At 33.1% G+C, this 26,758-nt stretch overlaps 1 protein-coding gene across 3 annotated transcripts in view; it reads right to left on the bottom strand.

Moving 5' to 3' along the window:
- Positions 1-26,758, bottom strand: part of LOC106069146 (uncharacterized) — a 122,999-nt gene that overhangs the window by 70,580 nt on the left and 25,661 nt on the right. For 2 of the 3 annotated variants that reach the window (XM_056019355.1, XM_056019356.1), the window contains exons 18-32: positions 26,387-26,578; positions 25,734-25,928; positions 25,165-25,368; positions 24,018-24,221; positions 23,735-23,923; positions 19,700-19,930; positions 18,195-18,437; positions 17,769-17,963; positions 11,256-11,461; positions 10,020-10,248; positions 9,504-9,653; positions 7,223-7,366; positions 6,422-6,580; positions 4,236-4,478; positions 51-137 (exon numbers count right to left, since the gene is read on the bottom strand). In XM_056019355.1, coding sequence (XP_055875330.1) covers positions 51-137; positions 4,236-4,478; positions 6,422-6,580; positions 7,223-7,366; positions 9,504-9,653; positions 10,020-10,248; positions 11,256-11,461; positions 17,769-17,963; positions 18,195-18,437; positions 19,700-19,930; positions 23,735-23,923; positions 24,018-24,221; positions 25,165-25,368; positions 25,734-25,928; positions 26,387-26,578 — 2,871 coding nt within the window. The remainder of the gene's footprint in view (positions 1-50; positions 138-4,235; positions 4,479-6,421; positions 6,581-7,222; positions 7,367-9,503; positions 9,654-10,019; positions 10,249-11,255; positions 11,462-17,768; positions 17,964-18,194; positions 18,438-19,699; positions 19,931-23,734; positions 23,924-24,017; positions 24,222-25,164; positions 25,369-25,733; positions 25,929-26,386; positions 26,579-26,758) is intronic. The other variant, XM_056019357.1, reaches the window with a different exon arrangement.

Raw genomic sequence — 26,758 nt, 5'->3', positions numbered from 1 at the left:
TTAATTTTTTTTTTGATTTACCGAATCTACTAATTCCTAAGAACTATTACCTTCATGACACTGACAGACTAATCTGTGATCTTTAATTACACAAGGAACACTTGCTACAATTCCAGAATTTTCAGGTGACTGGATATCTAAAGAGAAGATTAAAACAAAGTTATGAAAGAATTTTTGAACTAGATGTGTAAGAGATTTTAGGACTTTAGTTTTATTCCAATATAATAATGTACCCAAACAAAAATACAAAAACATTTTGTTTAAATTTTACTAGTTAACACTGAAACCATTACTTACTGTAAATAGCGTTATGCAAATTTTGAACATGAAATTGAAAGAGTAGAAAACAGAAGAAAAAAAAGAGAAATTATTTAAAAGTTGATCATGCAAATTGCTCTAAGTTAATGCATATTTTAAATGATAATTTCTCAGTGTGCAGTAAAAGAAAATAATTATGAAATACATATTCAACTTTCTGTCATATCATGTAGGACAAAAACAGTAAAATTATACAATATTGCTGAGTTGAAAGCAATGCTGGATAGCAGCATGGTATGCCTTCTGGAAGATGCCCGGTTTGATCCCTGCCCTCCACTATCTCATACCATTCATGAGTTTTGAGCTAGAATGTAATTATAATCAATTCTAATGGAACATCTGAAACATGTAAAACAACAACGCAAACTATTGTTGGCTGCTGTCAAAGGAGTAGTATTTTTACAGATTCAGAATCACCAGATAACTAGGTCAACTTTCAGTTGAAACAACATGCTACAGATAAACAACCATAGACTTATATTTCAAACGCATATTGTATGGCTTATTGGAAAGACAACTGGAGCATGATTGCGTCTTAAAGGAAAAGACGGTTGAGAGCAATAACTTTATGTACTGGTATTTTACGGCAAGTCCCACTTTGCACATACAAGGTACATAAGTGTTCAGGTTGTGCGAATTTATTTTTACTTATTTTGTAATTTGTGTGGAGTCTACGTGTGGTTTATCCAAGTGTGCGGGTTAGTAAATTTTTGTTTAGTCGAAATATTCTTTTGTTTGCAAAATACACTGAATCAGCTCCTAACCTTAGAAACAAGTCTTTATATGGTTCCTTCTGTTTCAGAAGACAATGGATGCACCCTAGGTGAGTCACTAGTTTTGGTTTCATTCTTAGTCGGGGCAGAATCTGGAGTGACTGATCAAGCAAATTCTGGAGCGGAAGAGTTTGGCACAGTTCGTGCATGTTTATGCATCTGTACTTGGGCTAGCTGACAGGGCAGCTTTCTTTTCTTTCTCTTGACTGATACAGGTTTGTTTCTTTTGCACTCGGCGAAGTTCGTACCAGCACATACAGTCTGTCTCCATGCAGTCCAGTCTTGGGCTATCTCCTCCCACATACTTTGTTCAATGCCCGTGGTTCTCATGTCTCGCAGACATCTCTTTAGGTTAGTCTCGGGCGGTCCTTGGGTCTGACTCCCTCTGCAAGTTCAGCGTATTTGATTTTTTTAGGGATTCTTCCATCTGGCATGCGAGTGACATGACTGAGCCCGCATAGTCTTCTCTGTGTCAGAAGAGCATAAGTGCTGTGCATACGGGCCTGTTTCAAAACATCCTGGTTGGAGACATATGATCCTTCCAGGAGATGCACATTATGCGTAGCAGGCAGCGTAAGTGGAAGCTATTTAATCTGTTTTCTTAATGCATGTAAGTTGCCCAGCTCTCACTGCCATAAAGAAATGTGCTCAGAACGCTGGCATTGTAGACTAGGATTTTGGTTGCCATAGATTTGGTATCTTCCCACAAGCGCTTGGAGAGTTTTGCCAATGCTGCAGAAGCCTTTCTTATTTTTTTTGTCAGCTTAGTGTCTAAATCTAGGTTGATGGCTATTGTTGTTCCCAGCATGTGAATTCCTGCACCACTGTAAATGTGTGATTTCCAATATGTATCCCTGGTATTCCTGCGAAATGTGCCAGGATTTCGGTCTTGTAAGGCTAAACTCTTGACAAGCAGCTGCCAGAGCATTCACAAGCTTCTGCAATCCTTCTTGTGAATGAGATATTGAGTGCCACATCATCGGCAAACAGCAGTTTCCTAATCAAGATACGCAGTCTCCTCGTTTTGGCTTTAAGGCGTGCCAGGTTAAATAGCTTTCCATCAAATCTACTGTGGATATATACTCCATCTTCAAGGGATTTAAAAGCGCTGGTGAGTACAACTGAAAAGATGATGCAGAATAGTGCTGGAGCCAGAACACATCCTTGCTTTACTCCATTCTACATGGAGAATGGCTTAGAGGTGGAACTATCATGCTGTACAGTGCCCTGTATAATTTCATGAAAAGCTGACACTGTTTGGACAGCCAATTCTCTCTAATATGGCAAACAAGCCATTTCTGCTGACAAGGTCAAATGCATTGGTCAAGTCAAGCTATAAAGACTGCTTTTGTAGCTGCCGCTGGGAGAAAATCTTATCTGGTCCTAAAGCCACACTGTAATTCTGGGTAAACTTGTTCTGCCGAGATCTGCAGCCGCTTCAGTATTACTTCAGTATTACTCTAGCATAATCCTTTCCAACTATGCTAAGAAGTGAGATACCTCTATAACTGTTACAATATCGGCGCAGTCACTTTTTTTTTTTTTTTTTTTTTTTTTTTTTTTTTTTTTGTAGATTGTTATTATGTTGGAATCCTTCAATTCCTGGGGGAACACTCCTTGCTCCCAGCACAAACTTAGCAGTTCATGAAGTGGCTTAATTATGGCATGTTTTCCAGCCTGAATGGCTCCTGTAGGAATACCATCTTCTCCAGATGCTTTCCCGTGTCCAAACATGTCAATGGCTGTGCTCAGTTCCTTTACTAATAGTGTTTTATCTAATTTGTTCAAAACTGAAAGTGATGGAAAGTTAGACAAAGCAGCTGGCAAGATGGCGTTTTCAATCTGGTAAAGTTCTGCAGAGTGCTCCACCCATCACACCCAATTGCAGTGCCCAATCACTGATGATTGAACCATCTGATGTTACAACAGTCGGCACAAGATTGGATGTTTTCACAAAGGTCTTGCCAGTATTTTTTAGCGCACTGTCTCGCTATTCTTTGGGCATTGTTTCGTGTAGATCTGAGAGCTTTTAAATTGCTTCTTGTAGTTAAGCATGGCTACTATCTTATTTCTAGTGGCAGTTTCCATTTCTGGCAGACTTGCTTCAAACCAGTCTTCATTTTTCTTTGTTTTGTTCCCAAAGACCAGTGATGATGTTTGGCACATAGCATCATGTATGAACGTCTAGGATTTTTTTCTATCTCAGTCATTGAAAAGTTTTTAAAAGCTTCTAATTTTTTTGTAAATTCGATGCAAAGATAAGGATTGTTAGTGCTTGCAGTATTCAGGAGTGGTTTTATTTTTCCATGTGATGTGTGGATCTTATTAGGCAGCAATCTTGTCCGACAGGACACTAAAGTGTGATCAGTATCACAGTCCTCTACTTTGAAAGCTACGTTTCAGCAGTATGTTTCCAATGTCCCTTTTCCGTATCAGTATCAGAGCCAGTGCCCAGACCTAGGATGCCTCCATGAGACACAAGGCTTGTTAGGACTAAAAGACTTTTCAATCATGTCATGAACTTCCTCATGGGTAATGTAGTCTCTAAAAGTATTATCATATATCTTATCTTATATAATACAGACGTTACTTCAAAAAAGAAGATGATTACGTCCTACGCGTCATGCATTTAGTCATGCATATTAACCAATGACTTAAATTCTGCCAAGTCACTGGTTTTCCTGGCTAGCTCAGGCAACCCATTCCATGCTCTAATAGCACTAACTTATAAAAGCATTTCATCCTATGGCTTAAAATTGTTCTTTGTACTATTAATGTACTTTAATTTTACTAGGTAGTACTTGTAGTCATTAAAAATTAAGTATTTTAAAAAGTTTACAGGATTTATACAATAAAAGTTATAGTTAGAGATTATAACTCTTTAACAAAATGGACAATTAATATTAAAAAAGACCAAAATTATTTTTTTTTAAATAAATTAAATTAAATTAAATTTTAAATAATTAAACCGTACTGATTAGATTTTCACATAACAAAAGTCTGTTATACTGATGTTGGTAGGCATTTATATTCATGAATTAAAATTAATTTTTAAAAAATTTGGCACAAAATTTGTCTGTACTATAAATTTTACAATAATTTTCTTTTAGTGAAAAAAAAAATTTGGTATAACCTAGTACTTACAAGCATATTTTGAGCAGATTTTGACATAAGATTGATGCAAATTGTTACTTGTATCAAATAATAATTGATGATATTTAAAGCAGTAATTATTTGGATCATGCATGTACAGGTAAGCCAAACAAGTTTTTTCAATCAAACACATTTCTTCACATTCTTGTCTATTTCTGACTTGATCGTAATTGACATAGTTAAGATCTGTTGTATATTTCAGTGTTTGATTGCTGACAAATGTACAGTTAACCGCTGAAAATCAAAGAAAAACTATTTTCATTGCATAATGCCATGAAATATTTAGAATAATTATGCTACTTTATTAAGTTAATGTTAAAATTAAAAATTAAGTTAAAATTAAGTAATGAAATGATATCTAAAACTATGCATAACATTGAATTGGAATTATTGCGTCAAAAGTAGGAACACCTACCACACAACCAGTCAGCTATCAAATTATATTGGTAAATCAATAGGCCATACTGTTTGAATTAATTCAAGTCAATGGAAGTACAAAAATGACACTTTAATATAAAATCAAAGTAAAGTATATCCTCATCATCATCATTAAACTATATATGAGTGAGTGCTTGAAAAAACTCAAATCCCTTCTTGAAAAAGCCCTAGACAAAACTTTCATGGCTCTTTAGTGGCCTTGATGTTGATTGTAGAAAGAGTGGCAGTCTGTTATATTGGTAAGTGGTCACTAGGATTTGATGAGTTGTGACATGTTCCAAGTTAGCAGAGACTATAGAAAGATCTGGCAATGATAATGAACTATGCATAAGAGTTGAAGGTGAATGTTTGTTTTGCAATAGTGAAAAGTCTGTAGAGTTGCATATATGCTGATCTGTGCAATCATAGCCCCAGGAAGGTGAATGGGCTTAAAGATGTTCAGCTAAAATAGTGTCTATCATTATTGTATCTCTGATAATTAAAGTCAAGTTTTGTTTAGATGGATTATAAACAATGCATATGAAGCATTTATTCTTTTCCCTAATTTCCAACACCAAATTTAAGTGTCGGATCTATGCCTGTGGGTACTTTCTTGGCAACCAGGGTATTAAACATCAATGTAACCAAGCCTTGGCAGCAGCAGCAGCAGACAGAGTACCCAGGTATTGAGACCATTCTTTTTTTTACCATTCAGGCATCCTTTTAATAGGGCTATATCCACACCTTTTTTTGGAACAATTTCAATATTCCAAGTGTATTTGGAATAAGTTCTCAGACATTACATGGTAGGACTTTGATAGTTTTAGAATTAGATTTGGAAATTTGAGGTTCATTTTGCTTTATCCTTGCATCTAAGTTAGCCTGGGAAGCAATCACCAGTAGCAAGTGTTTGATTAATTTTTCCCAGTGCAAGTGTACATTTGGTTGTGTCAGAGAAAAAATATTTATTAAGTTTTGTGTGTTGGGAAGAACAGTAGCCTTTTTTTTCACTGTGTAGCTGATTTCCCCAGACATTTGAAATGGTCAAAGACGGTTGATTCAATCACACATTCATATGTGCTGGGTTTAATCCATGAGAGTGGAGTTGAGCAGAAGACCTTTTTTGATACCACTGGTTGAAAGCCTGCAGATTGGAGAAAGGCTGAACACTTCACTAGTCTTCAGGGTGGTAGATGATTCAGCATTAGTTCTAAACCCCAACAGACACAGTCCCTATACCAGTCAAACATGTTTCAAGAACCATGTGCTTCTCCCAAGATACAGAGACAGAGACTGCACTAGTCAAGCATGCAAACAGGCCAGTAAGAGTCATAGGCTCCTGAAACATTAGCCCTTTTCATAACACCCCAAGAGGGTGAACGTATTCCAGTTACCAGAGGGCACCACATAGAGATTGGCAGGCTGTCCCCCCACCCAAAAGATTAACTGCAACAAGTTTTTCATAACATTTACTACATTTTAAATTCTTTTCCTTCCTTTGTTTGTGAAATACACTGAATCAACTCATAGACAAGGCTTAATTCCAATAAAACATGACTGACCTGTAACACACACACATCGACTATGTATCATATGGGTCACAACCAACATACTACAATATGAATACAAGCATGATTACAGAGAGTAGCATGATTACAAGCACCAGCAACACAGAAGTTCAGTTCATGATTACTCCAGTTTGTATTAGGGCCTATATCAAGACAATTAATAAAACAGACAACAAAAAAAAGTATATTTACCATTTTCGCATGCAGTTTCATCAGGTGATCCTATGTTTAGAGTATAAGTGTCATATGGACACTCCTGGCAACTAATACCATCTCCACCATAGAAATGCATAGGACAAGGTTTGCATGGTTTATAGCCAGTATTTGAATATTGCCCCTTCTGACAACGATCTACAGCAAAAGAAGAACAGTATAAAAGCAACCTATGTAATATTACCAGTTATCTGATATTGGTAAAAATGTGTTGAAGATTTTTAAAAAATTAGGAATGTATCAAAGGAAATACATGCTAAGGGAGCTCAGGTTAGTGGGTTTTTTTCAGTTTCTCTATACTCCATTGTAAAAAATAATCAAAATGTATTTTAAACATTTAATTCTATATACATTTTTAACTAGTGTTAAAGGTACTTATAAATTCATTTACTGAACTAGTCTCACTCAGTTTCACCTCAGTTATCATTTACAAAACTGTATCTTTTCAGTTGCTGGGCAGAATTTAAGTTATTGATTAACATATGACTAGATTGAGCTAGGAACAAGCGCAGTTCGTAATCATCTTCTTTTATAAAGTAACATCTATATTTCATAAGATAAGATAATAAAATAAAGATAATTTTTGCTAAATATATGTTTAGAGAAATTGCTCAATTTGAAATCTGTGCCAAATTCTAATATAATTTCAACAAGCATAAAAAAGTATTATTTATGGTCACCTGAACACTGTATTTTGTTCACTGTATAAAAAAGTATTATTTATGGTCACCTGAACACTGTATTTTGTTCATTGTATAAAAAAGTATTATTTATAGTCACCTGAACACTGTATTTTGTTCATTGCAGATGAAGTGCAATTCAAACATTCTGTCCGATTATCAGAACTGTATGTGTTTGCTGGACATTGTGTACAATTGTCAGTAATATAACCACTAAGACTTGTAAAGCCATCAGGGCACAGAGCTAAGTAGATTGAAAAAAAAAGCAAGCCAGTTTTCAATCGCTGTTTATTTTTCAAACAACTAACTTTGTACATTGTGCAATGCCAGTGTAAGTATTGATATGGTACACTACAATATCTAAATCAAATCATTTTTGGACAGTATAAGTAGCAAGAAAGTCAGAGAATAGAGGGTGAAAATATTGTACTATCAAAGATCAAAAAGTTAAGTGACCCAAAGCTGCACCATAAATAAGATGGCTTTAAGGGATAGATGTAAAGCATCTTGGAAAGTTCAAGAGAGATCTGAATGTCCAGATGTGTTGAAGCAGACCAGGCATTGCACAGATGTTTTTAATCATACATAGCAACATGCTTAATTTTTTTTTTCATCCTTTCATAAAGCAAAAAACTCCTACATGTCAACTTGCTTCACTTTTATATTTGAATTTTTTAATGGTACAAAAATCAAAAGTAACACAAAGTATAAATCAAAGTTTTAGTCTAAAAAGTATGTCAACAGAAAAAAAAACTCTAGTTAAAGCAAATGACAAGACATTTGTTGTAAATGGGGGTGATATTTGTAGCATTAATAATTATCTATGGTATAAGACTAACAATGACATAAAAGCAACACAAAAGGCCAACACTCAGCTTCAGGAATTAGACATAAGTGTAAATTTAAAAAATAAATGTTAGATAATCAGGGTTGGTAAGTAATTAGAATCTAATAGTGCATTATTTATTATTGATAAATTGTGTAGCTGTTTTGAATTCCAGATTTCAGAGTTAACCTTCAGTATCTCCTTGACTCCTAATTGACAATGCTAATGTTGATTGGACCCCATAAAAACTAAATGGCTTTTTGGATATATAAACTATTGTGTTGTGTAAAAAGAACATGCATTCTCCTATAATTCGATACCAAATATAACATTTTCTGATAAGAAAAAAAGAGTTATAAAAATTTAATCAGAACATGATCATGAAAAACAAATGAGCAAAATAAATAATACTATCGAAATGAGGAAAATAATTACAGAGAGAAAGAGGTATTATACTTCTAACTATGGGATTTGTAACAAATGTTCATTACACACTCTTCCTTGCCTTTTTAATTTCATTCTCTTTTTTTTCTACATGCCCTTTTCAGTGCTAACTTTTCAGCATTTTTGTCTATTCACAGTATAGTAGTACTTTCTTTTGTCCTAAATTGTATGATTTTATTAATCTAAAAACTTGCCAAGAAAAATGTTTTGAAAAGCCAGATTGATGATCTTAGTTTGGTCTAAAATTGTTAATAGATGTGAAAACATGGTTTTGTTTTAAACATTTTCTTACTAGGCTTTGCTAATTCATTATTAGTATAAAAACAATTGTTCCAGTATAAAATTAATAATAATAATTTAATAAAAAAAATAACAATTAACACTGATAACAAAACATTATGAATAAGAATGACCAGACAAAACAGCACAAAAGGGTGATAAATCTTGTGGTAAAATATGTCATGACTAGCAGAGATGAGCATATGGAACGCCAGAATCTTTGAGGAACATGACTAGAGATCAGTTTGCAATAAGGAAATTTAATATTTAATAAATGTTTGATGATAAAATGTGATCATTTTTTCAATTGATTCTTTCAGTCCTTTTACTAATAAGTAGTTAATACTTTTTAAAATGTAAAGCACTATGTAATTTAAATATTTCATTTTAGGAATTTAAAAATAATAATTAAAGTTTAAAATAAAAGTTTATTCCTAATTATTGCTGTTCTATAACAGATTTTTTTCAAGAACACTTAAACACTTATTAAATTATTTGCTGTAAATTTATACAAATATAGAGAAATATGAACCCTTTCTATGTGACAAATTAAAGAAAAGGAAATCTTGATATCTCATGATTTGTCAATGCAGCTTATTATTATGGTATTAATTCTAGGTTTATAATTGAAATTTTACAAAATATTTTCACCTCTATATTAATTTTTTTTTTTTAAATGTAATAACATGTATGCAAGCTCATCCCAAATGTGGATATTTTTTACATACATAGTACAACAGTATTTACTAAGAAATTTGTAAAGTCAAAATGAATGAATGCTAAAGTTACTAAAGGAACAAAATGTTCAATAAAAGTTTTAAGACATACTTACAGTAACAATGTTTTTCACTTGTTCGAGGCCAATAAGAGTGTCTCACATGACAACTTTTACAAGTGACCTGGTTTGAAAGGTCTTGATATGTTCCATCAGAGCATTCTGTACACTTGCTATTATTCAGATAATATCCAGGTCCACATTGCACTGCAATAATAAACAATACAGGTTTATTATGAGAGAATTATTAGGTGAAGAAATAATTATTTAATTTTAAACAGAACATTTAGGACTATTAAGTTTAAGCAGTTAAAATAGAGATGAACAAAAAAAAATATATGTGCCAGAGAGTATTTATAAGAATGTTATAATGTGGAGTTTCTTTTCCAATAAAATATTTGTTAATAAGAATTAGATAAAGAATCACTCTTGAAATCTTTTAGTTAGCATTTCTTTAGTTAAGTTGTCCATTAATCTGAGGGATTGTTATGTGAGTTCCATTCAATGCTTGACTTCGTCCTTAATATGAAACTTAATACAATGCATAACAAAAAAAATGTTATGAGAAATTACCACAAAATGCTCTTTTTATAAGCATATAGCCTTTCTCACAAGACAAGCTTCCTGGAGTAACTTCACTTTTACTCAGATTCCAGGGAGCCAAACAGTTTCCTGAGCCAGCAGGTATTGTAGGATAGGTTTGATTAAAATATGTAGAGTTTTCAATGTGTTTTGCACAATACTGTAAGAAGGCTTCTTCTAATCCATTGGTATTTGCAATTAAAGAAAATGTGCTTTTTATCTAAAATGAAGATAACATTAACATTAGTAATTAAATGAGTTATTTAAGATACATCATGCTTAAAGTATAAATGACAAGTGCTAAGAAAAAAAGATCTAGTAGACCTTTTTTTTTAAAGTTCCTAGTTCCTAGTGTTTTTTAAATTATTTTTTAAAATAATTATTGTTGAGAAATAATGTAAAAAAAACAACAGTTTTTAGAACAATTAGTTGAAATCTTTTTAAATCAATTAGGAAAGTTTCATTATTAGTCTGAAAGGTTTAAATTTGTTGAAGTTTATAATTGAAATAACTATAAAATCTTAATTTATACACAACAGAACACAATAAAAACAAGTTTGTGTTAAACTTGTAGGCAGCCCCTGCAAGTCAGGATTATACTGACACATATCAATCTCATAAATAAACACCATTCACAACTGCAATCTCTAATTTACTAGAAGAATAAAAGTATCTATGTCAATGTATTTTGCAGCTATTTTGGCTAAGCTTGATTACAAGTAGCTATCAAAAATGATTTAAGTCAATGTGCATACAACAATAGCACTTACTTTGAGCATGATAAAGATCATTGAAAAATTAAAACATTTTCGATATAAGACTACATGCATCATGAAAACTTCTTTTTAAAATCTTGTTTAAACATTTTTTTTGTTCATATACATGCTTTAGCCTTTCCACCTATTTTAAAAAATTAAATTTGAGTTATCAATTTTAGACTGTGATCAAATGTGCAAGGTGTACCAGAAAATTCCTTTTCAACTTTGCTTGAAAAAAAGTATAAATAGATTTAAATAAAATGATTGACTGCTATGGGGTTGAATAACTGTACTTAATCAAAAATAAAATGGAAGAAGTCATACATTGACGTTTTTTTAAGCACCATGTCAGTGATAGTGAAATCGGATTTCAATAGCACATTTTTATGTTTTTAACTTTCTGACAGCATAAAAAAAAAAGTGGCTTTTCACTTGTGTGTTTATTAAGTAGAATTAAGTTAATACATACACCAGCAAGGCTACTTTCATCAGATTTTACATTTTCAAGTCGAAACTCTGAAAGATTGCAGGCTTTCATGTTGTGAGTCAGATTAACTAACTGAGCTTCGTGAGACTGAAAACAATAGGTTTTATTAAAACCAGAAGGTGGAAGATGGATTCCCGTTGTATTGTAGTAGATGGTAATGTTGTAAAAAAACAAAGTGTTCATTTTATCTGAAATAAAAACAAAAACAAATACATAACCAATTAGAACAGAACTTGAAAACCAGTGATAACATTTGTCATCTTTCTGATCTAAAATAAATTTTAAAAAAAGAAGCTAGAAAATAGAAAAATACTTTTTTTCTGTAAGGTTTATGTAAGTGTAATAGTGTCAATTAATTGGATCACTCATGAAATTGAATTTGATCTAGGCTAACAATAATAAATCTGTGCGATAAGATTTTTTAAAATACCAATTGTTTTTGTTTTGCACAATGTCATGTTTTTAGCTTTCTCAATATGCTATGATCCTATCACTTATCTAAACCAGTTGGGAAAATTTGGGAAGGGGAAGGGTTGGAAGAAAGAAAGGGATATCTGGGTGAATTATACCATAATCACTTTTAAAAAAAAGAAAAAAAAAAAAGGGGGCAACTATCTGAATCTCAAGCCTCCTTAAGCCAACATAGTAACCACTCTGCTAGTGAATTCTTTATGAAAAAAGAAGATTGTATAGTTATCTATTGTTTGTTTCAAACTTACTTTAAAGTGATGACCTATAAAGGGGACAAATTCAGCTTATACCACTACTTCAGTCAAGTACAATTTCTTTCCCTTATTAAAAATACCAAACGAAATAATTAATTACCAATTTTTAATTAGCTAATTGGTCAATTTTTAGCGGCCCCGAAAGGGGAAAAGACGCTATCAGTTTTGTGCGAAATTTCTGTCCATCTGTTCCGTTTAGATCTCGTAAACTAGAAAAGATATTGAAAATCCGACATCACAATATTTTAGACCATTCAAAGTTCTGATGCAACGGCTACTTTTTTTTTCCTGAAAGCGAAAAATCTTATTTTTAAAATCAGTTATGCAATCAGTTTTTTAAAGAGAAAAAGCTAATTAGTATGCATTTTAAGTTAGACCTAATTTAGAACGAATAGTAATCTTATAATCTCCATTTTCTTGAACATTTTTTTAAAAGTATTTCTTTTGAGAATTCAAATACAAGATTAAGCATTTTCAAAACGATTACATTATGTAAAGACCAGGAGAGGCTTGGTAAAGCTTCCGAACCAAGGGTCCCGGGTTCAAATCCTGGTGAAGACTGGGATTTTCAACTTCGGAATCCTTGGGCGCCTTTGAGTCTACCCAGCTCTAATGGGTACCTGACATTAGTTGGGGAAAAGTAAAGGCGGTTGGTCATTGTGCTGGCTACATGACACCCTCGTTAACCATAATAGCGGCCCCCGAAAAGGGAAAAGACGCTCCGTCCGTCCCGTTTAGATCTCGTAAACTAGAAAAGATATTGAAAATCCGGCATCACAATATTTTAGACCATTCAAAGTTCTGATGCAACGGCTACTTTTTTTTTTCCTGAAAGCGAAAAATCTAATTTTTTAAATCAGTTATGCAAGCAGTTTTTTTAAAGAGAAAAAGCTAATTAGTATGCATTATAAGTTAGACCTAATTTAAAACGAATAGTAATCTTATAAACTTCATTTTCTTAAACATATTTTTTATGTATACTTTCTAACTATGGTCAGAAGACGGGCAAATGACCGTGAATGTATATTATGCCACCTTGAAAATGCTGATAACGAGAAACACATGTATTTGGAATGTCCATTATTCCTTCAAGTTAGAAGTACTGTAATGGACATATTGGAAGCAAACTGTGGCAATTATGTAAATGTTAACTTGTCTATTATTTTAAACAAGCTGCCAAAACTAAAAAATAAAATGATACATAACTTTAAATTGATTATTGTTTCCGAATACAGGAATCTTGTTTTGGCTAGCTGGCTCAAATGTCTACATAATAATAAGGTGTTTGATCCTAATCACTTGGAATTAACATTTAGAAAAATAATGGACTTTAGGGTAGAGAATTATCTAGTTTGATTTTCATATACCTGTACAATGCTCATGTAGTTTTTCAGAAATAGGGTGTTGGGGGTCAGGGATATCTGATATTGTGTTGATTGTTCTATTTTGCTTTGTCGGATAAAAGAAATATTTTTTCAAAAATTTCAGCTTGATTGACTTTCAGAGAAATAACGTGTACTAACTTTTTACCAGACAGATAGACATACAGAGTGAGTTGTAAAAATAGCATTGAAAATAAACCTAGCCAAATCTTCATGTTTTTAAGTCTGTGACAGGTGGGGGAATGTGACGTGTGTTTGGCGCGTTTAATGTCTAGGGGATGATTATTTTTAAAGCTATCACACACCAACCTATCAGAATATGAATCGGGAGCAGACACGCAACGAGACAAGCAATGAAAGATAGATACAAAAGTTAAAAATGAAGAATATTTATTTACATAAATATACATATAAGAATAAAAAGGGGGAGGATTTGCATCTATCTCTAAATAATACTAGATTTAATCATCACTCTTGCACTGAATAAGAGAGTATGTCACTTTGTCCTCTGACTTAGCTGGTATTCCTGTTGATGTCGCAGCTGGCTGTGTACTAGCTTGAGGTTCTGCAGCTGGAGGTGGCGCTCTAGCGGATAGAGGGACGCCGGTGATATAGTTCTTGTGGAGTCTCAATCCCCAAAATCTAATATCTGTAGTGGGCACAGTAGGGCGGGTGGCCAGCTACCGTGGGCACAAGGTTACTGCGGGCAGAGCGGATCTGCCGTGGGCAGCGTAGTTGACAGGATATGTCCAGTGAGTTGCAGGGGGTTGGCGTAGCTATGACGTCTCACACAGATCTGAATCTATAGGGACGTCGCACCCAATAGCTTGACAGGTGGGCTGTCGAATAGGCGGGCAATGCCGATAGCGCCAAGTGGTAGAGTTGAGTAGATCTCAGTAGGCAAGTGCAGTGCCGAATAGCACTAAGCACAGATGCAAGTAAATAGATCGTTGATCCAATAAATAAATAGGCAGGTCAGTGAGCTAGTGCAGTGCTGAATAGCACTAAGCACAAAGATAGTAGGTGATTCTTGATATCAAACAAATAGGCAGACACCTGAGGGAGGCTGCGGATAAATAAAGACAAGTTAGGACATGTCTCTTATGCATCTTATCGATGCCCTCGACTGAGGTGCATTCGTCAGATTGGTGAAATTGCTTTAGAGCACAATAGGGAGATGATGACAAATGGGATTGGGAAAATAGATGGCTGACAATAGCAATATAAAAATGTACATCAAAGGGAAAGTAATAATATAAAAATGTACATAGAAGGGGAGATAATAATCTCAAATAAACAACACAGGTGGATAGAGAAAGAGATGGGGGGGGGGAATGGGCGGTGGTCAGCAACCCAGACGATTGTATATATATATGACCGTGGGTCGAGAACAATGGAGCGCGCTTGAATGGACAGGGTGTCCGTTCAAGGGGCTCAACTCTCGTTAGAGTAAAATGACTTCAGGGGAGATAATTCAATACAGGGTAGATAACCCATAACTCTTTTCTAGATGCTGTATCAGTGCGCTAGTAAAATTATCAAGGCGGCCAACCGAGATAAAGGAAATAAAATAAGGTGTACAAATATATACACGGTTGCATCAACTATCAATTGAGCAACGTAGCATTAATAGATTAATGCAATACTAAATAAATACATAGGGCATGTTTATGTTTTCTACTTAGCCAGTGAGAAATACACAATGCACTAATTAAATATAAATGAAATAATAAACTACACATGATAAAATCCAATGGAAATAGCACAAAAGTAATTAAGATGGAACTTGTGATTAAGTTCGGCTTACCACCAGGTATTCCTCTAGGAGTAAGGATAAATGATATAGTCCAGACTCGATAGCTCAGCTCGAATGAGAAAGAGCGTCTGATTTAATTTACCTTATATACACAGGCCTGGGAATGCGAGCGGAAACAGGAAATGTCCTAGGCTAAGAATTATCTTACACGTGGGTGAATTAGACTTAAGATGGGAGCGTCAAGAGGCACTTTGACTCGAGTAATCTCCTAGATCAAAGAGAGATGTAGGAGAAAAAGGGGGGGGAGGAGTGACTTGCATTCCACACAAGGTGGTGTCCACTGCGGCTGTCAGACATCCTGCCGATGAGATCAAAGAGTCTGGGTGTATCTTTGCCCCTGTCAAGGGAAGATAAATCGAAAGACGTGGCCTAACTATCTCCAATGTGGTCAACTAAGTCTAGCCTGGAGCGGAAAAGGTGGTGCGGGTGGATAATTTAGGGGTAGGATGGGGAAATAATTAAAATAAAATAAATAAATAATGAAAAATAATAATTAATGCTGTGATAAATTTGAGTGACTCTGACAGCGAGTTTTTGACTTGTCACAAAGTCATTAATCTTATATTATCTTATATGATACAGATGTTACTTCAAAAAAGATGATTACGTCCTATGCGTTATATCATGTCATATTAACCAATGACTTAAATTCTGCCAAGTCACTGGTTTTCCTGGCTCTAATAGTGCTAGGGAAGAAGGAGCATTTGTACAAATTTGTCATAGAATGTGCCCTTATTTTTGTGTCTTTCTGAGTATTTTATTAAATTTTGTTTTTGTATTTGAAGATTATGGTTCAGTGTTTTGTATAATTGTTACATTTTAGTTTTATGTTTTTATTTGATTTATAGAAATTTCTTTTAATAAACCCTAATGCTTTGTTTGATTTTTTGATAGTTTCATCAATATGGGGATTCCATGACAGTTTTTCATTTATTATAACACCTAGATATTTTGTGTTTTTAGTCTGTGTTACTGGTTTACCATGAATAAGATAAGTGGAATTAATTTGTTTTAGTTTTTTTGTTACTCTTAATAAATGACATTTTTCTGGATGGAAAGACATGCTCCAATTTGATTCCCATTTCTGTAATTCATCTATTTCTATTTGTAAAATTTCTGTATCTTGTGTTGTTTTTATTGTTCTATATATAATGCAATCGTCTGCAAATAATCTGACTTTTGTTCCTGAACTAATGCAATTTGGTAAATCATTTATGTAAATTAAAAATAGTAGTGGATCTAAGACTGTTCCTTGAGGTACACCTGAGTTTACTGTTATTAGTGTTGATTTAGAGCCATTTATTTATTTATTGTCCAAGTGGTTTTTGATGTTGCTACATATTATGTGTTCTAGGATTTTACATGTGATGCTGGTAAGTGATACTGGTCTATAGTTTCCTGGGTCAGATTTTTCTCCTTTTTAAATGGGGGAGGGGGCACATAAGCTTCTTTCCAGTCCCTTGGTACTCTGCCCTGTTTAAGAGATGCCTGAAAAAGTATTTTGAACACTGGTGCTAGCTCATTGCTTAGTTCTGAGTAATCTAGCTGGAATACCATCAGGTCCAGATGCTTTATTCGGTTTGATGTTGGCTAATAGTTTTTGGATTCCCTTTTCTTGTACTTCTATATCTCCTATGTTGTCTACTTGGTTCAAATTAAGTAATATGTCTTTGTCTCCTGGGTCTGAGAATTATGCTGCAAAGTATTTGTTTAGGATGTTAGCTTTAGTTTCATTATCATTATGTGTTAAGTTGTCTTCTCCTTTTAATGGCGCTATGCCTGTTGTTTCCATTTTCTTAGACAATGTATGACCATAGGTTTTTGTTGTTATCTTTTGATATTACATTGTTTATGTATTCACTATGCAGCTGTCTGCTTACTTTTTGGGTTAGTGTTTAATTTTTATGTACTTTATATAAACTATATTGTAGTAATATATGTATATAATAATCACACATTTATATATGAACCATAACTTGTATTTGTACATTATTTACTTATATTAAATAAATAGTTTGAAATTGTGGTTTATTGGATGCTTAAAAAAAACAGTCTGAACTTAATTGATATAATTTTGTAAAAAAAAATATTAATAGTAGTTTTCTAAGGAAAAGAAAAGTCTTTGCTGTATCTTAATTAGACCTTTAGCTTTCTAGACATTCAAAATTAGCAAGTTAGTAAAAAATAAGTGGATAATAAAATTGTTTCCCTCGTAAATTATAGTAACTCTAACCCTACATCCCAAAGAATACATTAAGGAATTATTCTTTTCACACAAATGCTGACTGCGGAGGTCAAGCCAGACAATTCCCTATATCATTTCCAAATCGTCCTATGTAGATGAATGCAGGATGCATAGAAAGCATTATAAATTTCTAAGTCAATGAGTAGGTCACACACATATTAACATACCTATTTTCAATGCAGAACAAAAATATTAGAAAAAAAGAGTCTATTACAGCCTGCTGAGATCCATCCTAATGGTGTGTTTTAGAAGTTCATAGAAAAGTACAATTGAACAAAAAAAACACCACATAATTTTATGAAATACAAAATAATTTGTTGAACTCACTGAGACAAGGTAATGTTGGAGTTTGTGTAGACCAAGTTCCGTCTGTACATGTATATAATTTAGCAGTGGTAAGATCTTGATAAATGTATCCAGCTTTACATTGAGCACTGCAGTTCATGCTTGTATTTGTTCCTGTACAATCTTTGATCTCTCCATTAGCTGGTGCTGTCAGTGTAGCAGTAGTACATGTTCTAGCTGTTAAAAGAAAAATCATATTAAAAGAATTTAATAAAAGTGAACAGAAAAGTAATGAAAACCTTTGCATTATAACATTTAAAACAATCTTAAATTCTTAACTACATTTAGATAATTAGTTTCCAATCAACCTAATAAATAACACAACTTTCATTTAATTATTTGTATTTTTAAGTTATTAAGGCAATCCTTCACAAATGATTTTTTTAAATAATTAGTTAAAACTCTTACTTATTGGTTGAATTAAGAAAGCACATTCAGCAGAATGACCATTGTCTTTCTCTATTCTGGCTGTAACATTGTTGACATTACTTCCCAAAGTCAGATTCAATGCTGATGGGACGTAAGTGATGTTACCATCATTGGAATGTAAAATAAGGTACTCCAATGTTTGAACACTAATTGTGTCAGACATCTTGGAACCCAAATCATAATCAATAGTTCCTGGACATTGAATCCAAGGTCTTGTTTGATCTGAAACATAGTTTTAATAGCAAGTAAGTCAAATTCCCCTATGTTGTGTTTTAAAAATATGTATGAGACTTTTCGTTTCATTGCATTGCAATTAATAAATATGTATGTAATGCTCCTTGGATGACTTAAGCCAAAAATCTTTTTATTTGTCAAGAAATTCTTATTATCTATTCTATAAGTATATTGCTTGGTTCATAAATTTTAGAGATGAAGATTACAGCATCCAAACCAAAACCTGCAATATGGCAGAGGATGGAAGTGAGCAGTGTTTGAACTCACTACCGCCATGCAACACACTGTGAGTGTGCACATACTTAAGGGGGGTCATATAACATAACCTTCATAGACTACCAACAATTTGCAGTACAGCTGACTCATTGAATTTCTTATCACCATTGGCTCCTTTAACTTGTACCTTTGTTTCTTAAATCAGAACTTTATCATATATATATTTATATATACCAAGTAAAGACTACATGGTGATGAAGAAAGAAGAAGAAAGACAACAATCCTGTCCCATCTGCTTCACAGGAATCACACAAGCTTTTTCTTGTGAAGGCACAGTGTAGGAATATGAAGGCATTTAATATCTTGCCTCTAACAGAAGGGAATAGTGTGTAGCTCATAAAGTAAAGTTCCCTTTTCAGACCTTGCTGTCTATAGGGCAAATGATGTAAGGTCATCTGTTTCTGTGGCCTACGATTAACGAGGGTGTCATGTGGCCAGCACAATGACCAACCGCATTTAGTTTTCTTTAACTAATATCAGGTGCCCATTAGAGCTGGTGGACACAGAGGCGCCCAGAGAACCCGAAATTAAAAATCCCAGTCTTCACCAGGATTCGAACCCTGGTACGGAAGGCAAGCGCCTTACTGCTCAGCCACTGCATCTCACTGCGTGTAACTCATGGCTCAAGATTAATATTTGATAAGACACCTTAAGATAGAGGAATCAATTAAGAGGCAATCTCCCTTTTTTGGCCACTGGAAGAAATCGTATTTTAGAAACCTTTTACCCAACTTTTAGAGTACTGAAGGCCATAAAAGAATTGTAGAGGTTTCATTGTATAATTATTCTTCCAGTTTATAGGTACCGCATTTATATACTATTTATATTATAAACAACAATTGGTTCATTATTTAAGCATTATTCAAGAGCAAAGAATCCCAATTAAACAAAATTATTAGATCTACATTTACTATTTTCTCCATAAGTATCTTAATAATAGACTGTTTTCTCAACATTTTAAAACTTCTTGTTACCTTTTAATACAACATCACATGAAATATTATGAATGTTGTTTGCTAAATCAAAGGCTTTCAATGTGAGAGTTATATTCTTGGATACAACAGAGACACCAGAAGGAGGTCCAGACTCTAGGACCAAACATGCATATCCTGAGTTGTCTGATGTGTTTGGTAGATTATAGGTCAAAGTATCATAAAGATTAAACACTGGTAACTCAGGGCAAGTGATGTTTGGTTTCTCTGCATCTAGAAAAGAAAATGGTGTGATTTACATAATAATAGTTCTATTGACATGATACAAAAATGTCATTAGCTTATTCAAATTAGAAAATAACTTTGCATTTATCCTAAATATTATTGCATAAATCTTGTTTTCTATATTTATCTTGGAAAATCCTATAATTTGTTTATTGTGTTGTGTGTAGAATATAATTGTAGTTGACTCTTGATAGTCCAATGGTTATGGGATCTTAGAAGTGACAGATTGAAGAAAACATTGATTAGCTTTAAAGAATTGAACTGTATATAACAAGAAAACTTATGGTGGAAATAAGATTTTCTCTTATGAGTTTCAAGGTCTGAAGATATACAACAGATGAAAATGAAAAATGAATTGATCGAAAAATACAAAACATATTTATCTGCTTTCACATATTGTGTTAAATTACAATGTACTACAATCCAAAAGTATACATATAATACAGCATAAATTAATTTATGTTGGCTGTGTTGGATTATAAAGTGTCAGACTATTTTTTAAATAAGGCAACAAAGTAAATGTATCTAAAAAGAAAACACTCATACATTATCTAAGACTTTTTATTCAACAATGAGTTGATTTAAATTCCTTGTCACTTAAATTTCTACATTAGTTATCTATATTATAAAGTAGAATGTGTGGTGTATGGATGTATGTTACTTATAGACATCAAAACCGCTTGACCAATCTTGATAAAACTTGGCAGGAATGTTCCTTGGGTACCAACTTAGACCGTAGTGTATGTATTGTAGCCCTAAAACAAACTTAAGACCCTCAAAAAAAATAAAATTGTCCGACTCTATTACAGCTATAGTATTTTATGGATCCAGGCCATGTCTACAATGTTGACATGAGAAAAGATAGAAAGGATTTAGACCTAGATCTAATTTTAAGAAATACACTTTGCGCATATAAATTTTTACTTTGACACATGAAAAGACAAAAGAAGATCCATTGATTTCATTATATAATAAAATTAACCTTCAATTTTGTGTTTCAAAAGCATTTTTTACATTAATTAGTTCCTTATATCTATGATTACAGATTTCCTGACGAACATTCTTTCATTAGACAATTCCGTAATGAATCGCGTACTAAATATTAATTCGTTTAATTGTTTACTTTATAATCCCATCCCTAGATCTAAAACTCTAATTCAACTCTAAGATGATAAAACTTCTCTTCGCACAGATAGTTTTATACTTTAACACATAAACATATCAATTGAAGTCCATTCATTTCATATTTTGATCAAATAAACATTCAAATTTGGTTTTTAAAGCTACATTCATTTACGAAAGCTGCGAAGCCGAATTGAGATAGGCCTAGATCTATATTCATTCATGAATCGTGTACTAAAAATTATTTCGTTTAATTGTTCACTTTATAATCCCATTCATTTAACAAAGCTATCGCTCTTTTCGTTTGTAATAGATATTGTTACGATTCTCTCTCCCAATCAGGCCTTCTGTAAACACTGCTAAAACTCAACACAACACATCAACACATCAAGAACTTGACAACAAGAGCTCCACAATATCGGGTACTTTAATAATGAGTGAATAAGTAGATAACAGCCAATACTAGACAATTGGCATCAAACATCAACAACTAAAATGTCACTCTGTACATCACCGTACAAAACTCTACTGTCTCTCTTTCTGGACTTGTACATCAACACATGAGGACTCAACCAGGACCGACTTCATGGCCGACTAACAGTCCCGGTCTCGACGCTCTCCGGTCTTGAACTGCCGCTTTCCTACACACTGTCACTCGTACACGCAGGCTTTCGATCACATGACCATAACATTGGTCATATTTGCGTGTAATCGTAGTACTGTCCCTTGTCCATGGCCCCGCTGACCTGAGTGATTCACGTGTGTGTCAGCTGAGCCTATAGTTAACCCTTTAGCGCCGCCAGTAGGGTCGTAACAATATGAATGTATCGGCTTCGGGTAATCCCATTTTCGCAAACATAATTTTATTTTCGTAGCGAAAGAGAAAAAACTTGAAAGGATCATTAGTTAAGTTTAACATACATCTAAATCCAATCCACTAGATTATCCAAAAGCATTTTTTAAATAAATTAGTTCCTGATATCTGTGACTACAGATTTCATGGCGAACATTATTTCATTAGACATTACCAAATGGTTACACATTAACACATCTCTCTACTGAGTCTATTCCTAGGCCTAGGTCTAAAACTCTTATTTAACTCTAAGATGATAAAACTTCTTTTCGCAAAGATAGTTTTATGCTTTAACACATAAACATACTAATTATTGTCCATTCATTTCATATTTTAATCAAATTAACATTCAAATTTGTTTTTCTAAAGCATTTTTCATATATTCGTTCGCTGTTCGCTAAAGCTGCGTAGCCATGTTGAGATAGGCATATATTCATTCATGAAAAAAAGTTCACGCATGCGCAGCACAGAATGAACTCAATGGTCTATTAAAGCCAATTTTTAACTCTAGATTAGTGTAGATTTAGATCTATGTCTACCTCAAGATCTACTTTATACTTTATACACATGAACATACAAAATTTGGGTCCTTCGATGTAAAGTTTTACCCAAAATTTAGTCTATTCATCTCAAATTTTAATCAAATATATGTAGGCCTACAAGCAAATGTTTTAATTTAAAAAAAAAATGGTTTTAAGCCTATTAGCTATTTTGATTTGATAGCTTCATTCACACTATTTTTACATTGACACATTCGCTTTACTTATTACATTATTATTTCGTTTAATTATTTACAAAACACTCTCAGTGACTATATCGAAAGTAATGCGCAAATAAAGACCCGCGGGTCGCGGGTAACATATGTCTAGTCTATATCTATATTATAAAGTAGAATGTGTGGTGTATGTATGGATGTATGTTACTTATAGACATCAAAACCGCTTGACCAATCTTGATAAAACTTGGCAGGAATGTTCCTTGGGTACCAACTTAGACCATAGTGTATGTATTGTAGCCATAAAACAAACTTAAGACCCTCAAAAAAAATAAAGTTGTCCGACTCTATTACAGTTGATTAACACATCTCTCTACTGAGTCTATTCCTAGGCCTAGGTCTAAAACTCTTATTGAACTCTAAGATGATAAAACTTCTTTTCGCAAAGATAGTTTTATGCTTTAACACATAAACATACTAATTATTGTCCATTCATTTCATATTTTAATCAAATTAACATTCAAATTTGTTTTTCTAAAGCATTTTTAATACATTCGTTCGCTGTTCGCTAAAGTTGCGTAGCCGTGTTGAGATAGGCCTATATTCATTCATGAAAAAAAGTTCACGCATGCGCAACACAGAATGAACTCTATAAAAGCCAATTTTTAACTCTAGATTAGTGTAGATTTAGATCTATGTCTACCTCAAGATCTACTTTATACTTTATACAAATGAACATACAAAATTTAGTCTATTCATCTCAAATTTTAATCAAATATATGTAGGCCTACAAGCAAATGTTTTAATTTTTAAAAAAATGGATTTAAGCCTATTAGCTATTCTGATTTGATAGCTTCATTCACACTATTTTTACATTGACACATTCGCTTTACTTATTACATTATTATTTCGTTTAATTGTTTACAAAACACTCTCAGTGACTATATCGACAGTAATGCGCAAATAAAGACCCGCGGGTCGCGGGTAACATATGTCTAGTTACATAATAATAGTAACGTGACTCATCTGGGCACATTTATTGCCTTTCCAGACAAAAGGAGCCATATAATAGTAAAGCACTAAATTAGAAAAATGAGAGTACCTTCACAAATGGGCGCCTCTCCACTCCAGAAAGCTGTTCCATTACTAAACAGACAGTGTAGAGTATCATTAGTTTTAGTCTTATATCCAGGCCTTGTGCACTTGTAATGAACCGATTGACCTACTTCATAGCTATACTGAACTATCTGCTCAGTGCCAGCCAAAGTACCAGGGTCTCCACAATGCATTCCTAATTTTTTAAAATAAAAACTATCTTAAAAATACAAATATTAATCAGCATACTTAGCTTATTATTGAAAATATCATTGATTTTCTTCTCTAACCTTGACAAATTAAGGAATCCAAGCCCCAGAGCCCATTTCTCTGACACTTGACTGTAGTATTTCCTAGAGAAGATCTTCCATGAAGCTCATATCCTTTATCACCATCACATTCAAATTCAAAAGAACTTCCATAGGTTGTATCATTGATATCTTTTGGGATAACTCCAGACATTTTAGCCCATGGTGGATAGCTGCAGTTGACAGCTAGTGTAGACAAAAATATATTTTTGTATATACATATAGATACTAAAGTGCTTAATCATTTCTTGGCTATTTTTATTCAGTTTTTAAACAAAGAATCTTTCTAATTTACAGGAATGCTAATAATCATGGGAAGCAGATGACTATATCATGGAAATCAGATCACTGAATGCAATAAATATAGCTCATTACTTTTTCATTGCCGTATGTACAGTTAAAGGAGCTAATGTATGCCTAGTGAACACAGTAGGGTTCACATAACAAAAGTAAAATTACATTTTCAACTATTGTAGGTAATGTTAGGCGCTTCCATGCTGTGTCTTATGCAGATAAGTCAAACAGAGGTAACACTCAAATAATGAAATCAAATAATACAGGCAAAAAGCCAACAACATAAGTTAGTCAAGCTAATAGCTAATGTTGAACAAGAAGTTTAATAATAAGGAAGGGAACCGTTGAATGTCATCAAACTAAATCTATACATTCATAAAGCCTGCCTCTATAAAGCTGTCAAAAGTAGTCCATTTACAATTTGATTTCTTCCTTAAAACCTCATCTTATTTTTTAATTCGTAGCATCATTATCTCTAAGTCAAAACATTCCTTTATATTGAAACATAACTTTTCCAGACAAATTCCAAATTGTGCCATAATTGTACTCAACAATGAGAATAAAGACCCTTAGAGGTTAACAATGTCGTTCTTGCCCAGCTTGTCCCTTGCGAGGATGGCAGGAACAGAAAACTCACATCAGATATATTATACAATTGAGAACTATTGGTGTATTTCTAGACAAAATGTCAATTCCAGAGCTTCATTTTGTTGCTTATACAGGCTCAATGATCAATCCAATACAGATTTAAGTATATATTTAAAGTAAATTTTGTTTTATCTCTTACACAATATAAAGTTGTCAGTAATCAATCAACTGAAAATTATAAACTTACCAAAACAGTGAGGATTATCTCCCTGTAAACTGAAAGTCCCTTTACTGTTTGGAGCACAGTGTAAAGCTTTAGTTATATTGGAACAGTTCTCACACTGTTGCTCACACACTATTGTCAGGGATTCTCCAGCTTTTATAAAACTTGAATTGGGTGGGTCACGGCTCAACTCTAACTGACTTTTTGGTGGTAATAGACACTCGATCACTGTAAAAAAATTTTTTTAAATGGCATTAAGTTACAAGAGGCAAAAAATGTGAATAAAAATTCTAACAATAAAAACAAACCTGTTTGTATAAGAAATTTCTTCATGGAATCAAAAGAATATATTATGATAACTTTGTACAATTAAGTGAAGCAAACCAATTTAAGATTGTACAATTAGACAGATAATTTTATTGGTCCAAACAAAAAATGGGTATCTCATTGGACTACAGTTGTTCACCTCAGCATTACTACTATAATAGTAACACAATAGATGTGAAAACGAAGGACAGACACTTGCTCTAAATTAAAATTGTAATCTGCACAAATGTTTTCAATAGTTAGACAGAAGCTAATATTAAACTTACTTATACAAGCGGGAGGTATATCTTTATCGCCATATCTCCAGTTTCCATTGCTAGTACAGAGAGCAAGTGATGATCCATTCAATGCAAATCCAAAGTCACACACTATCTCTACTGACTCATTAAACATAAATATGTCCTTTTTAGACAGAACTGTGCCATTAGCAATACTTGGTGGTGGATGATCACAAAATTTGCCTGTAAAGTTGGAAAAGAAGGAACTTCTATTCAGATTCAATGAGTAAAATTCATCTCTCAAAAAAATGACAAAATTGTATCAAATGCATTTTATGATGAAGGAAATAGAGATAGATTAAGGATTGGTAGGGTCTATAATAAAGCCACATTAAGTATCTCAAAGAGAATTGTTTCTAATAATACAGAAAATATAAAACAACATAAAACACACACAAAAAAGTATCTATACAACTTTAATTAGATGTCATTCTCTAAGTCCTTTTCTCCTGTGCAATGTTTAAAGATGTCGACTACTAAAATACAGTTACAATTAGTACTCTATATTTGATAACAGTTGTGTTTGAAAAATCAAACCAAGATTACATAAATGGGATAGGGCAAACAAAATGTACAAAACTATTCAACTAATTTCATATAGTATATTTAATCAATAAAATTAATTAACATTGTTTACATACGGACACATGTATGATTAATATGATAGACATGTCCTGGTTTAGTTCCATCTTCTCCAGCTGGCAAGATAAATCCATTGGTATTGTTAGCAGTGTACAGATCAAACCCATCATCACAGGAACAGTTATAAGATCCATCAAGATTGGTACATTGCTGATGACAAACGGGTGTACTGCTGCTACATTCATCTATATCTGTGAACAATAATGCATTCAAAGCTTTTTTTTTAAATGTTTAAACTTTCTTCATTGTTGAAGCTAATTTAGTATATATGTAGATTGTTTTTAAAATTAAAAAAATTAACAAGACATTCAACATGCCAATGTATGAGAATGAAAATTAGTTGAAATGCTAGAAACAGAACAAATAATTTT

This window comes from Biomphalaria glabrata, chromosome 2, assembly GCF_947242115.1.
Source record: "Biomphalaria glabrata chromosome 2, xgBioGlab47.1, whole genome shotgun sequence".
Lineage (NCBI taxonomy): Eukaryota > Metazoa > Mollusca > Gastropoda > Planorbidae > Biomphalaria > Biomphalaria glabrata.
This window is presented reverse-complemented; position numbering and strand designations above follow the sequence as displayed.